The sequence below is a fragment of the Pelophylax lessonae genome (assembly GCF_965119305.1).
Source record: "Pelophylax lessonae genome assembly, chromosome: 2".
Classification (NCBI taxonomy): domain Eukaryota; kingdom Metazoa; phylum Chordata; class Amphibia; order Anura; family Ranidae; genus Pelophylax; species Pelophylax lessonae.
Genome location: NC_138769.1, coordinates 595,414,012 through 595,427,528, shown reverse-complemented (window position 1 = coordinate 595,427,528; position 13,517 = coordinate 595,414,012). Strand labels below are relative to the sequence as shown.

At 50.9% G+C, this 13,517-nt stretch overlaps 1 protein-coding gene across 1 annotated transcript in view; it reads right to left on the bottom strand.

Annotated features, from left to right (window-relative positions):
- Nucleotides 1–13,517, bottom strand: part of LOC309548200 (gametocyte-specific factor 1-like) — a gene marked incomplete at its 3' end in the record, with an annotated part of 388,446 nt that overhangs the window by 26,433 nt on the left and 348,496 nt on the right. The window contains exon 7 of the mRNA XM_082248155.1: nt 2,598–2,655. Coding sequence (XP_082104281.1) covers nt 2,598–2,655 — 58 coding nt within the window. The remainder of the gene's footprint in view (nt 1–2,597; nt 2,656–13,517) is intronic.

The following is a 13,517-nucleotide window of genomic DNA, read 5'->3' as shown; positions in this document are numbered from 1 at the left end:
CGACTCAGTGTGGGAAACTTGGAGGACTCAGCTGCTGCTGACACAATCAGAGCCTCCACCAGAGCTTTTTTATGCATGGCTGCAGAAGACGACGACTCATCCTCACTATTAGAGCACTCAGCATGCGTGGACGCAGACCCTGTGAGATGACTCTCGTCCATGGCGGCCAAATCCACCTCAGATTCTGAGAAAGCAGAGGACACAGGTGAAGGCTGGGGGCGCTTCTTGCCAGGCCTCCTTTCACAGGGCCACATCTACCTTGGCTACTAGCGACTGCAGGGCTGCCGTCATGGCCGCTAGGGCAGACTGACACCCAGAGGGTCCCGAAGCTTCCAGGAGTGGATCGGGTGGTGAAACGCACTTCTTGACCATAAGTGATTAATCTGAAATGCGCTGCTAAGAAACTTTTTTTTGGGGGGGGGGGGAACGGGAGGCTCCTCCCCCTGTGCACCGCTGGGGCACCACAGGAATCAGCGCACCCGCATCGCTGTATACAGCAGAGGGAGGACAGATTACCCCCAGAGACTCACCACCCCAGCTTTAGAATGTCAAAACCGTCTGCCACAATACTAAAAAGAGAAAATGCAGCCACAGCACTGCATCAAACTACAGGAAAATGGCCACAATTAAAACTATGGCAAACCAAAAACATGGCTGCTGAAGTCAGGAATACAGAATCCACGGAAAAATGGCGGCGCTGCACGGGACCTTGGAACCCAATGGACCATAGGGAAGCACAGAGACCCCAGGAGGGGACCCAATTACAACCTCAGCCCCCCCCCCCCAGGTACAGACACATCCTCCAAAGGGCCGGTAGCGGCGTCACCCACAAGTTTTCCGGCCCAGCACCATACAAGCCCCCCTAGCCAAAAAACACCCATGGTAGGGCAGATGAGGGCACCTACACAGGGAAAACCCAGCTAAGGAGAAGGGGGAAAAGTATGAGGTTGAGAAAGGACACAGGCAGGGACCACCCTAACAATTCTGTAGGAAAGGAGGGGGGGACATGAGTCACCATCCCACGGTCACCAGGCGGGCGCTACTCCCAGCAGTCCACCGCACCATTTTGGAATGGGGGTGCTGCGGCCTGAGGTAAGCTGCAACTCTGATCGTGACCCAGGTCTATGTGATCTCGCGAGGCGTTTCCCTCGCCGGTCAGCCCCGTCCAGAGGGGCTATGTAGCGGCCAAAGTAGCATGGAGCAAATTGTTGGATAGAACTCGCAGGCCAGACTGGGAAGCCATAAGGATCTAGAATATCCAGTGTGTCGCCCAGTTCGGCTGTTGATTGTAGTTCACACACAGGAACCGTTGATTGCTGACCTGTGTACAGAGCCCTGTATGTTTGTAAACCCAGGAGTCTGTGCTGTGATTTGGCTACAGCCGATCAGCAGGTCTAAGCCATAAACCACTGGACGGGACCTGCTGACAAAAACCCGCTGTAGCCAGTGTCAGCATGGATCAGCAGGGAGCGCCCCTAACCCAGAACATGCCCCCTGCCTGCAGTAAAATGTACTGTGGACGGGCGGTCAGTATAATTATAAGGGGTTGGGGGGGTGTTTTGCTGCATTTGCAGAATTTTTAGGTTTTTGAGGTACCTTATATAAGTAAACCCCTCTTCGAGACCCATTGGTCTCAAAGTAGGGGGAGGGGGTTCACTAATCTAAAACACCACATGGCCAAAATCAATAGTAGAAATCCATCCTTCTCCCCAAGGGACATGGGCTGCTTCCAGGGACACACTGCTGCTGCCTGTTCTAACCCCCCCCTGCTCTGACCCAGGATTCAGCATGTAAAGGACAGCCTGGCCCTTCCATCCCACAACCGCCTCCTCTAGCCTGGGAGAGACCAGCTAAAGACCAGGCTCCCAGGAAGGACATATACACATAGGGAGCCAACAGGAACTACAGTAGCATGGAGGAGATCGGAGAGGAGCCCTGACAGCTGGCTAGGCGCCTCTCCTTACCCTGACAACAACGAGGAGCCTGGGGGGGGTCAGGAGACCAGAGATAAGGGGAGCACTGAATGCAGCCAACATGAGCTACTCGGGCCAAGCCTTTCCCTGGGATGCCACCTCTCACACAGCTCCATGTCCCAGGCTCGGGAAGATCCATTCACCATCACCGATGATGATGATGATGAGGTCAGCCAGTTACAGGGTACCGAGCCCCTGCCATCCAGACCAGCCTGTCAAGCCAAAAGCGAAGGCAGCAAGAGCCGCGTGTAGCCCAGCCACCTGATGCCTTGTCTGACTGACAGGCACTGAGGCTAATCACAGGCGGGAATCCCGTGGCCCGTCCAACCAGCGGTGGGCCTTGCATGGAAGAAAAAAAAAAAAGAAAAAGACCATAAAATGAGATAGCCAATGGGGTCGAAGGAGGAGGGACTTAATGGGAGATTCCCGGCGATTGCCATGCATCGCGGCCAATCGTTTGCACTCTATGCTCAAGCCTGGTACCAAAAGTAAATGAGCTGAGAAAAACCAGGTGCCAGAACGCAATTTCTAGTCACAACTGTGACCTGGCGCCTGGGATTTGTCAAGCCCTGCCATATGGTATACAATAATGAACTTTGTATGGAAGGTTCTGCTGACACTTACCTTGGCACAGGATAGGAAGGTGTCCCCCACATGAATGTAGACATACTGCTTTGCAATTCTGCAAAAAGACTATGGTCATTACTATACGTGTATAAAACAAATGTGACACAGAAGCTTGGTAATAAAGCAAGGAAAAAACAGAATTTTTGTAAAATCTTACCGTAAAATTCCTTTCTCCGAGTCCTCTTACAGTCGCCGCCCACTCATTCAGTCTTCACCAATGGGTATTGACCTCTTATCCATAGGAGCAAGCTAGGCATAAGACTTGTTAAAAACAAAGTAATTTACATACACACCAATGGGGGCTGTCCGACTGGTCCAATACCCCCCTGATATCAGCATTCCCAACTCAGTTTGGTAGCAGTTAAAGTCCAAAAGAACCCCAATAGAGGGGCAGGGGCGGCGACTGTCAGAGGACTCAGAGAAAGGAATTTTACGGTAAGATTTTACAAAAATTCAGTTTTCTCTTACATCCTCTGACAGTCGCCGCCCACTCATTCAGTCTTCACCAATGGGATGTCCCAAAGCAGTGTAGACATAAAGGGTGGGAAGCGCAACCGTCACAAAGGCAACGCAGCACCCAGGTCAGAGAAAGGAACCTTATCTGAACAGAAAGGTCAAAACTCAAAAACCAAAAAAGCTCAACTGGAGCAAACAACCCAGGGAACAAATAACCAAAGGGGGAGAAAAAACAACCCCAACAGACAGGGACAGGCAACGGCCTGACCCCATCAAGGCCCTGCCGCACACAGAACTTTGTGGCCAAAGGAGGAATCTGCTGATGCCAAAACATCAAGTTTGTAGAATTTGGAAAAGGTGTGCAGGGACGACCAAGTCGCCGCCTTGCACACCTGGGCCACCAAAGCCTGATGCAAGAAAGCCCAGGACGCACTCACCGCCCTGGTAGAGTGCGCCTTGACAGGGAAGGGCGGAACCCGTTCCCAAATTGAATAGGCCTGTACAATTGTCTGTCTGATCCATTTTGAAATGGTCCCTCGGGAAGGACGAAGAGAGAATCAGACTTCCTGAAGGATTCAGTAGACGACATGTACACCCTGATCGCCCGGACCACATCCAAGGAGTGCAGAGAAAACTCCTTAGGATGCTTGGGATTCGCACACAGCGAAGGCAAGACAATATCTTCGTTAAGGTGAAAATCTGAAACCACCTTAGGAAGAAAAGATTGGTTAGGTCGCAGGACCACCTTATCCCTATGAACCACCAGGTAGGGGGAGCGGCAGGACAGGGCCGCCAACTCCGAAACTCTGCGAGCAGACGTGATTGCCACCAGAAAGGCAACCTTCCGTGACAGCATAGGCAGAGGAATCTCCCTGATGTTTTCAAAGGGAGGACGTTGCAAAACGGACAGGACCAAGTTCAGGTCCCAAGGAGGTAAAGGCGCCATCCTAGGAGGAGCCAAATGACGCATCCCCTGAATAAAGGTGCGTATCAAAGAGTTTGACGCCAAGGGGCCTCTCAGGACCTGGCTTTCAACAGCCACGCCGTTAAAGCCAGCGACTGTAAAGCAGGATGGAATATCGGCCCCTGAGACAGCAGATCTCGCAACGGGAGGCGTGACGACCAGTTGCATGATGTCCACGTGCCAAGACCGGCGCGGCCAGTCCCGGGCCACCAGAATCTACCACTTCGGTTCCGAGACCAACCTGCAAAGGAACCTGGACAACAACTGAATCGGGGGGAAAGCATAAAATCAGACGATACTGATTCCAAGGCACCACCAGCGCATTCGAGGCGTCTGCCAGAGGATCGCGTGTTCTTGCCACAAACCTTCCCACCTTGTTGTTTAGCCGGGACGCGAACAGATCCACATCCTGGGATCCCCATCTCGCACACAGCATTTGAAACACCTCCGGGTGCAGGGACCATTCCCCCTGGTCCAGGGTCTGGCGGCTCAGATAAAATCGGCCTGCCAATTCTCCACACCCGGAATGTGAACTGTCGAAATTGCCGGAACGTGTCTCGGCCCAAGACAAAATTTTGGTCACTTCCTGGGCCGCCCGGGCACTCCTGGTGCCCCCTTGGTGGTTGATGTAGGCCACCGCAGTGGCATTGTCCGTCTGCACCCGTACAGGGCGGCCCCGAAGATGATCCGACCAATGGAGCAGGCACAGCCTGATCGCTCGCAATTCCAAAATGTTTATCGGCAGGGAGGATTCCTCCTCCGACCAAGTGCCCTGGGCAGACAGAGTGCCCAGAACACCACCCCAGCCCCGACAGGCTGGCATCCGTGGTTACCACCGTCCACAACAACGGCCGGAAGGACTTCCCCTCTGCTACGGCCGGAGACTGGAGCCACCACAAAATATCCTCTCTGGTCAGGCGACTCAAAGATACCCTCAGTTCCAAGGACTGAGGAAGTCTGTCCCATCAGGCCAGTATCTCCGCCTGGAGAGACCGCGTGTGAAACTAAGCAAACGGTATTGCCTCGAAGGCAGACACCATCAACCCCAGGGACCGCATACAGGTCCTGAGCGACGAGGATTGGTTGTCTCTGAGGGACCTGACCTCGTCCTGTAGGGTCCGGAGCTTGTCCTCCGGTAGAAACACCTTCGCTTGGGCGCAGTCCAGGACCATCTCCAGGTAGGGGAGACGAACCCAAGGAGACAAAGTCGACTTCTGAACGTTGATGGTCCACCCGAACTCCTTGAGCGTCTGAATCGTAGTGGATAGATCGCGCAGCAGGCTCTGACTGGCACTCGACCTTAACAGGAGATCGTCCAGATATCCCAAGATCGCAATGCCCTGTGCCCGGAACAGGGCCAAAACAGGAGCCAGCACTTTGGTAAACACCCTTGGAGCCGAAGCAAGACCGAAAGGTAACGCCACATACTGATAGTGTTCCTCCGCGATTGCGAATCGGAGGTACCTCTGATGACACTCGAATATGGGGATGTGTAAATACGCATCCTTGAGGTGGATGGAAGCCAGGAAATCTCCTGGGCTCAGGGAGGCTACCACCGAGCGGAGCGATTCCATGCGGAATTTTTGAACGCGCACAAAGCGGTTCAGAGCTTTTAAGTCCAGAATTGGACGCACCTTGCCCTCCTTTCTGGAAAACCCCCGAAATCTGTCCTGATGCGGCACCGGAACTATCACCCCCTGGGCGAGAAGATCCTGAACCGCCCGATGAAGATCTTGCAAACGATCTGGGGTCAAATGAAGATTTGAGGGAAAGAACCTGTCCGCTGGCCACGAAAGGAATTCGATCTTGTAACCCGATTGAATGATTTCCTGAACCCACCTGTCTGGAATCCAGAGCAGCCAAGGTTCGAGAAAACCGCGCAGACGTCCCCCCACCCCTGGAACGGGCGAGGGCGTCCCTTCGGGTTGAGGCGGACTGGGCCGCCGCTCCAGCCTGGGCGGCTTTTGACTTGCCCGCCCAAGGCTTCCTCTGGCCGCCATGGCCTTTAACCACTTGCCGACCGCCGCCCGACTATATACGGTGGCGGTCAGCCCCTCCCAGGCAAAGTGACGTACCGGTACGTCACTAGCCTGGGAGCGAATAGGGGGCGAGCGCGCGCCGCCTTAGGCGCGCTCCCGCCCCTGCTCGTACACGAAGAAGCCGGCGAATGACCGGCGGACCCAATGTCCGCCGGTCACTCGCGATCGTTGGGTGGAGAGGAAGAAAGGCAGGCGGCTAATATAAACAAAGCCGCCTGTCACTCTCCCCTGTGTAAAAGCACTGATCACTCGGTCCTGCTCTGTAGGACCGTTGATCTGTGCTGTTGCACACAAAGCCACATCCAATCACAGTAAGAAACACGCCCCTAGGGACACACTTAACCCCTCCCTCTCCAATAAAGTTAACCCCTTCCCTCCCAGTGTCATTTGTACAGTAACAGTGCATAAGAACAGACAAAACCGGCGGCACGCTCCCGCTTGTCAGCTGGGGAGCCAGTGTGTGTGACCGGCGGCTCCGATGGCCGCCAGCCACTCGCGATCCCCCGCCGCTGACAGACGGCTGATGTAAACACAGCCGTCTGTCATTCTCCGTTGGATAATCAAAGAGGCTATGTGATCCTGCTATATAGGATCGCATGTCCCTGTGATGATCTCACAAACCCCGTCCCTCTACAGTTAGAATCACGCCCCTAGAGTCACATTTAATCCCTTGATAACCAGTGCCGTTAACTCCACCCCTGCCAGTGTCCTTTTTACAGTAAAAGTGCATATTTCTAGCACATATTACTGTAGTAATGTCCCTGGTACCCCCAAAAGTGTCAAAAATGTCAGTCAAGGTTCCGATCTGTCCGCCGCAATGTCGCAGTACCGCAAAAAAAAGAAACAAAACGCAGACCGCCGCCATTACTTGTTAAAAAAAAAAAAAAACAATAAAACTGACATAAATCTTTCCCTTAGTTAGTAAACGCAATAACTTTTGCGCAAACCAATCAAAATGCGCTTTTTGCGATTTTTTTTACCAAACATGTAGCAGAAAACAAATTGGCCTAAAATGTTAAAAAATTTTGATTTTTACATTTTGTTTTTGAGGAATTTCATATAAAAAAAATGTGAAAAATATTGTTATTTTTGCAAAATTGTCGCTCTTTGTTTATAGCGTATGATCCAAAAAAAAAAAAAAAAAAAAAAAAAAAAAAAAAAAAAAAAAATCGCACAGGTGATCAAATACCACCAAAAGAAAGCTCTGTTTGTGGGGAAAAAAGGACGTCAATTTCATTTGGGTACAGCGTCGCACGACCGCGCAATTGTCCGTTAAAGTCACGCAGTGCCGAATCGCAAAATAGGCCCTGGTCAGGAAGGGGGTAAAATCTTCCGGGGCTTAAGTGGTTAAAGGGGTTCCCCTTGTCCTGTGCTTTGAAAGCACTAAAGGACCCCTGGTTCGGTTTAAAGGAAGGGTCCCGCTTACCGCGAAAAAAAATTACCCTTTCTGGGGCAGCAGAGTGCTCTTGCCCTCAGTGACTCCTTTAACCAATTCGTCCAGGGATTCCCCAAAAAGACGAATCCCCGCATAAGGGATGTCAGACACCGTCTTCATGGAAGTCTGGTCAGCCGACTAGCTCTTCAGCCAAACCAAGCGACGGTTAAGCACCGCGACACCAGACAGGCGTGCGGCTAAAGGGGCCTCATCTAAGGCCGCGTCACACAGGTACATAACCGCCTGACTAATCTGGTCCACCATCTCCAAAGTAGTAGGGGGGGCAGAGTACGCCACGAGGGTGCGCCTAAGCACGGAGGCAAAAATAGGTTTCAGCAAGGAACCCGCCACCATATAGGCGTGGCGGGCGAGGGATTCCAACCGCCTATCCGTAGGGTCCCTGAACACCGGAGAATCCTCAGTGGGTTCCAGAGTAGCCCTGTTCAATCTGGACACCGTGTGATCCACCTTAGGGGCCACAGACCAGCGCGAATCCATAGGAGACGCAAAGGGGTAACGGAGTTTAAACCGTTTAGGCACCACAAAATTGCGCTTTAAATTGCGCCATTGTTCATTCACCGTCTCGGGAAACTCAGCAGGGCAAGGAAACACCTGCGCCGCTTTTTGGGATCTGCGGGTCCCAAAAGAGGACTGCCTACCCGGAGGGTTGGGCTCATCCTCCAAATGTAGTGTATCTTTCACAGCAGTAATCAGCGCAGACATAGCAGCGCGTTCTCTGGCCGTCCCAGGGGGGGAATCATCCCCCTCCTCGTCCTCCCCTTCAGACTGGGAGAAATGAGACCCCTCCAGGGGCACACTATCTACGACAACCATGTCAGACTCAGAATCAGAAGAGTGAGAAAACCTAGGCCTTTTCCTAGAATCCCGTTCAGCCATCAAAAGATCCACCTTGGACGCTAAAGTCGCAAGTGCAGCAGTAAATGTAGATGATTCAGAGGAGCCTGAATCATCCACCAAAGCTGGGGGAAATTTGCTGTCCTGGGACTCCATAAAATAACTTTTTTGGCGCTGGCCCTTTAAATTGCACGGCGATCCCACCGCAGTACACCGCTATTAAGGACTACACTGATAGACCCCTCAGGCAGGAATAAAGCTGATAGCCAGAGATATTCCCCACAAAACAGCAAGAACAGACCCCCACAAGTGTTACAACTCTGGCTGACGATCTCCTCTGTATGAGAAAGGAAGTGATGTCACACCGCATGAGGCTGAACAGGACTCATGCTAAGGGAAAATGGTTGCCCATAGAAAGCAATGGGAAGCTCCGGGAAAATGGGCACCGACATGTGCACAGAAGAAACACATTGCCACATGCAAGATGGCGCCCGAAGGCGCCAAAAAACCCTACATAGAGAGCTGCAGAAAGTGCCCATATTGAAGCTAAGCAGCTGCCCACACCTAAAAGGGCGGAACCGCTTTTTTTCCACCAAAGCGGGGCTCCCATGCATGTCTGCACCCAAACACAGCCACAACAGTGTCACCCAGGGTAGGGACCCCCGCAACCCCCCACATAGCGTCTTAGACACGGTAGAGCCCCCGCAGGGATGGGCAGTATGGCGAGCCCCAGACACACAGACATGAGGGGATATCACAGACCTAGCAGATTGCCATCCCCAGACAGAGGCCCCCACACAGAACGTACTTACCGTACCAGATGGCGTGGGCGCCTCTCATCGACGGGAAGCCTCCCACCCCAGGTGGTGGGGGTGCCGTCAGCCAAAAACGCAGGACTCTAGCAACGCACGGAACCGCGGTTGAGACATCCAAGCGAGGTGGCCACCTCGCTGGCTTTCGTCCCTGAGGACAGGGACAGGTCGTTTGCGAGGCCAGGGCGTACGCATAGCCTGCTAAACGCTCGATTGCGGGCCGGGATCCCATAAGGCCCTCTGTCCTGGAGCACCACTCCGCAAACGCCGTAGTCTTCCGAAGATCCGACTAACTAAGCGCAGGAACAAATAAAAAGCTAGTAGTGCAAGAAAAAAACACTTAGCATGAAATAAAAGCAATAAAATAGAAGAAAGCTGAGACTGTAGCCCCAGCACAGGGAGAGCATATTTTACTCCAAACTAGGCAGAAGACAAACTTGAGTTGGGAATGCTGATAGCAGGGGGGTATTGGACCAGTGGGACAGCCCCCATAGGTGTGTCTATGTAAATTACTTTGTTTTTAACAAGTCTTATGCCTAGCTTGCTCCTATGAATAAGAGGTCAATACCCATTGGTGAAGACTGAATGAGTGGGCGGCGACTGTCAAGAGGATGTAAGAGAAATGTGCAACAGAAAGACAAGACAAAAAAAATAAAAATATGTGATTTTTTACTTTTCTGTAAAATCTATTTCTTGGAGCGTAGTACAGGACACCAGCAGATTTAGAGACAACTGGGTTAAAGGCTGGTGCTTTCAAGTAATTGGACAGTGTCAAAAACCCCCATATAGCTCCTCCAGCTTCTAGCAATCCTAAGATCTGTAGCAAGCAATCAAGGATCACAGAAAGGAGGGTGGCCTATATAATTTACTATACTCCAAGAAATAGATTTTACAGTTAAGTAAAACAAATTGGATTTTTAACTTACTGTAAAATCCATTTTCAGTTCATTGACGGACACAGCTCTCCAGTATTCTGAACAATTGGGTTATATTACCCCTTAGAGAAGTAGGACACTAAGCTGAAAAAAACGTGGCTAAGCCTATGGGGAACCCTAGTTGGTGTACTCCCCCGCTCTGCTATAGGTCTTCCGTTTTGTAAGAAGCAGTGTCAGAAGTAAAACAACTCCATAGAGGGGTGGGTGCTGTGTCCGTAACTGAACTTAAGAGAAATAGATTTTATGGTTAAGTCAAAAATCCCATTTTCTCTTTCGTTCATTGACGGACACCGCTCTCCAGTGTTCTGAACCATAGGGATGTCCACAAGCAGTACCAAACATGAGGGCTGGGACAAAAAAAAATAAAAATAAATCCCAAGGCTAAACACAACAGTCAAGGAGCTCAACAAAAAACTAACAGAGTGTGCCGTTACAGGGAAAGGAGGAACCTGACCCCTGATCGAATAGGCCTGAGTCACCATCTGTCTGATCCATCTGGAAATGGTCGCAGAAGAAGCAGTCAGCCCTTTTCTTGGCCCATCCGTGATCTCCCAAAAGACTCAGTGGCTGCCAAATACACCCAAATCACCCAAACCACATCCACGGGATGCAAAGCAAACTCCTTAGAATGCTGGGGCCTGGGACACGAAAGCAACACAATGTCTTCATTCAAATAGAAATCTGAGACTACCTTAGGAAGGAACGATGGACCTAGGTGAAGAACCACCTTATCTTTGTGGACCACCAAGCAGGGGGTACGACAAGATAACACCGACCGTCCAGACACTCTGCGAACAGAAGTGATAGCCACCAAAAAGGCAACTTTCTGACACAGGGTAAGCAGGGGAATCTCCTGAAAATTCCCAAAGGGAGGCTTCTGGAGAACAAAGCACAAAGTTCAGATTCCATGGCAGTAAAGGAGACCACACTGGTGGAGTCAGATGTCGAACCCCTTGAACAAAGGTACGGACCAGATAATGCGCGGGCAAGGGTCCCTGAAAGACGACCACCAAGGCCGACATCTGCCCCTTGATGGTACTCAAGGTTGATTACTGCTCGATACCCCGTTAAAAGAAAGTTCAAAATCCGAGCAGCCAAAAAAGGATGAAGGTGAACACCAATCGACTTCACACCACAAAATTAACACTTTCCACGTACGATGGTAGATCTTCTTAGAGGTAGACTTTCTAGCCTTCAGCAGTGTCAGAATCACTGACCCAGGCAAACCTCTATTCTTCAGCACCTGGCTTTCAACAGAAAGGCCATCAAAGCTAGCGACTGTAAAGCAAGATGGAAGATTGGCCCTACGAACAACAGATCCTCCCCTGAGATGCAGTCTCCAAGGGACATTGGTGACCAGACGCACACGGTCGGCATACCAAGGCCAGTCCAGGTAACCTAGTACCATGATCCCCTTCTGCCGAAGCAAGGCCAACACTGGGGTCAAAACTTTTGTGAACACCCGAGGAGCTGAAGCGAGACCAAAATTTAACCACACGAATTGATAATGCTCCTCACCAAACGGGAAAAACGAAGAAAACGCCGGTGCCCGACATATTGGAATATGAAGGTAAGCATCCTTGAGATCGATAGAAGCCAAAAGATCCCCTTGATGAATGAAAGCCACTACCGTGCAAATAGACTACATCTGAAATTTCTGAACCCGCACAAAGTGATTAAGAGCCTTGAGGTCCAAGATCAGGTGGATCCTCGCCTTCCTTCCTTTGAACGGTAAACAGATTTGAATAAAGACCTTGAAAACGTTCCGACTCTGGAGCCGGCACAATGACTCTTTGTGTGAACAGGTCCTGCACTGCCCGTAGAGGCCCTGCAGCCGATCATGAGACCGGCGTAAGTTGGAAGGCAAGGACCGAAACTCAATCTTGTAGCCGAACCGAATCAACTCTTGGACCCATTTGTACTGAATAAGCAAGGTCCACGTGTCCGGAAAGAAGCGAAGACATCCCCCCCACCCCAGATGCAGGTGAGGGTTCTCCTTCAGGCTGGGGATGGCTTGACTGCGGAAACCAGTAGTGCACGCTTTTGACTTGCCATACCAGAGTCACTTGGAGCTGACCGCGAAGTTACAGTTGGATCTCAAACCCTTTTAATGCGATCCATAGGGACGAAAGGGCCGCTTGTGAGCCAAGAAAACAGGACCACATTTATGACAAGGTTCCTTGCCCCTGGCAACCTACGGAATAATGTATTCTTACCTACCGTAAGGCCCTTAATGATCTCTTCCATAGAGGTACAGAACAAAAAGGTCACCTACAAAATGTAGATCAGTGAGCACCTTTTTAGAAACCTGGTCGGAGGACCAGTACTTATACCAAATCATGCAGCAAAGACTCACTGCCGGCACAAATACTCTGCCAGCCAAGGGGGCCGCATCCAAAGATGCATCACAAATGTACTGTAGCCCCTGCATCAACTGATCCGCTAGCTCCACCTGGAGTAAAATTTTTGCCCATTGCGTTAAGGTCTGGGATACCAAGGCGATAGCAAACACCGGCCTCAACATTGAACCCGGCACGGTGAAAAGGTAGCGGACCAGAGCCTGCGCTCTCTTGTCTACAGCATCCTAAAAAGATGGAGAATCCTTAGGTGTAGCCTTTTTTAGCCTGGAAACCTGAGAGTCCACCAACGGTGGCACCGTTAATTGCTTCATGAGAGACTCCTCAAAGGGATATTTCCTTGCGAAATGCCAACCATGCGTTTGGGGGATCCCCACTAGTGACAATCTCGTCAAAATAGGCAGGAAAGGGGATCACCTTATCCAGTGATATCCAGTGCGTCGCCCAGTTCAGTTGTTGATTGTAGTTCACACAGGAACAGAAAATAACAGATAAAAGAAAAAAAATTCCATTTAAAAAGGAAAAAAATGCCAGGACCGAAGATCCCAGCAGGGAGCAAGGTCCTTACTCCTGACTCTGCAGAAAAAACTGAAGTCCTATAGCAGGAAGTGATAGCTTACCCCTTGGGAATGCCTTCGGGGGCTTAGCCAAAAAATTTTACGCCTAGTCCTACTCCTGAAGAGGGAGTAGAATAAGCCCAAGGGTATAACAAGACATGGAGCTGTGTCCGTCAGTGAATAAAAGAAAATCCAAATTTCTCTATCGCTTGTTAACGGACACAGCTTCATATCTTCTTGCCTGATGGGACGTCCCAAACCAGTGTCAATATGAGGGGTGGGAATAACAACAAGAAAAAACACTTCCCAAAGGCTAAACCTAGCCAACCAGGCAAAACAAGAGCTCAACCAGTAACAACTGGAGCTCACCTTACAAAAAAAACAAATAAACCCTCAAAGAGGACTAAACCTCTCCAACAGCGACCTGAAAAACCTTGCGGCCAAAAGAAGCCTCCGCAGATGCCAACAATTCCACAATATAACATTTTGTGAAAGTGTGCACAGATG